The sequence below is a fragment of the Myotis davidii genome, unplaced genomic scaffold (genome assembly GCF_000327345.1).
Source record: "Myotis davidii unplaced genomic scaffold, ASM32734v1 scaffold120, whole genome shotgun sequence".
In the NCBI taxonomy this organism is placed as follows: domain Eukaryota; kingdom Metazoa; phylum Chordata; class Mammalia; order Chiroptera; family Vespertilionidae; genus Myotis; species Myotis davidii.
In genome coordinates, this window is record NW_006294778.1 from 2,456,059 (window position 1) to 2,458,119 (window position 2,061).

General features: G+C 39.1%; 1 protein-coding gene across 1 annotated transcript in view; it reads right to left on the reverse strand.

Moving 5' to 3' along the window:
- POLR3B (polymerase (RNA) III (DNA directed) polypeptide B) overlaps positions 1-2,061 on the reverse strand; it is a 103,890-nt gene that overhangs the window by 79,867 nt on the left and 21,962 nt on the right. The window contains exon 10 of the mRNA XM_006769338.2: positions 1,908-2,030. Within this exon, the coding sequence (XP_006769401.1) occupies positions 1,908-2,030 (123 nt within the window). The remainder of the gene's footprint in view (positions 1-1,907; positions 2,031-2,061) is intronic.

The window sequence follows — 2,061 nt, forward strand, 5'->3', positions numbered from 1 at the left end:
TGTTTTTCTCATGTTAGAAACATTTGTCTTTCTTGTTAACTAACTATATATTCCTCTCATCTTTTTCTTCTGTTTTATTGAATTTATTGGGGAGAAATAGGTTAATAAAATTACATAGGTTTCAGGTATACAAGTCTATAATACATCATCTGTAACTTCTCTGATTCAGTTAGCTAAAATTTTCTGTCAGTACCTATTTAAGAGAAATAAATGAGTAATTTTCCAACCCACTGTTAGCCCCTGCTCAAATGGCTTTATGATGTTAGGGTTATATGACCAATGATGATGTGTGTAATAAAATGAATAACAGATCTCATTGAATCCACTGGGGTATCATTAAGGCAAATTGCTCTTCCAGGGCATTACCCAGCTTTAAAAGATAGAGTGTATCTCCTTACACTACTGAACCTGTCCCTGAGTTATTTCTTAACATTTTCCTCTTCATGTTGTAAGAACCCTTGGATAATATAATTTCAGTCTGTTACGAAGACCCATGTTCACTAAATATTTTATCTTTAGTAAAGACCCAAAATAGAATCTCCTAAATCCCAACCACTTTTCCTGCCCAATAATTAGAGTCAATTATTAATTAACTGCAGAAAATGAGGAAGGTGGTGATGAGAATAATCGCTACTGATTTGTGCTTTGGAATTACATGTACTTACATATGATATTAACCTCCTAAATGATAGACTCAGTCTTGAAAATATCAAGATGAGTTTGATTTTTTCAGAGCACACACTAACCGATATAAGTGGGAAAATGCTATCTCTACAAGCATTCTAGGTGACAAGAAAAAAGAATCTATATCTTGTTACAAGTAATCCACAGAATAGACAACATACATATGGATCAATAAAAAGCTGGGGTATCATTAGGGCAAACTGCTCTTCCAGTGCATTACACAACTTTAAAAGATAGAGTGTATCTCCTCAAACTGAACCAGTTCCTGAGTATTAACTCACTTTGTGTTAACTCACTGATATGTGCCTCGATAGTAGGGAATTCCCACCTCGCAGGATGGCTCCCAAGGATGCCACCATTGACTTCCACTTAGCAAAGCACTTTACAAATGTTGTCCTAAGAATTCTAAATATGGCTGTTTTATATATATAATCTCCATCCCTATCTTCATCTTTGTGCCTTGTCCTAAAATCCCCAGGTTCCAACTAGGAGTGCCTCAGCAGGTCAATGAAGGCTCTGCAGTGGCAAAGGGGTCTTGATCTGGTCCAATCTTGCTGAGAACACTGGGAATTAAGGAAAAGGGAAAATCACATACAACTAGATGTCAAAAGCAATTAGAAGTAGGGAGTAAAAATGGATAAGAAAGAGAAATGCAAAAAAAAAAAAGCCGTCTACACTAGAGTTGCTGTAGTTTTATAAAAGATTTAACTCAGGCAAATAAGGAAAAAGGAGTACTTCCTATCATATCAGAACAAATGCCTCTTGGCCACATATTGCCCCTTCTAAGTTAGGCACCATAGGCTGATGATTTGTCTAGGCCAGGGGTGGGCAAACTTTTTGACTCGAGGGCCACAGTCGGTTCTTAAACTGGATCGGCGGGACGGAACAAAAGCATGGATGGAGTGTTTGTGTGAACTAATATAAATTCAAAGTAAACATCATTACATAAAAGGGTACGGTCTTTTTTTTTTTTTAGTTTTATTCATTTCAAACGGGCCGGATCCGGCCCGCGGGCCGTAGTTTGCCCACGGCTGGTCTAGGCCCACTTCTTCCTCCAATCCCTAAATAAATGAGTCAGAGATGCTTCCCTATTACTCCTCCCATCTCCCCAATACCCCTCCCAAACCTATGCCCCCAAAGTCACTGCATCCCATGCTTTATCAATGAGCAGCATTAAATCTCCGAGTCCCTCTCATAGCAAAGGACCACATGAAAAGACACACCTGCATCTGTGTGAAAATCTGAGCTTTCTGGCATTCTTCCAAGCTGGGCCCAAAGGCAGCCATCACGTGCTCCTCTGTTCCAATCATCTGCACAATTTCTTGGTCACACTCAACACCCATGGCCTAGGAAGGAAAGAAAGGAGAGAAAGAGTGT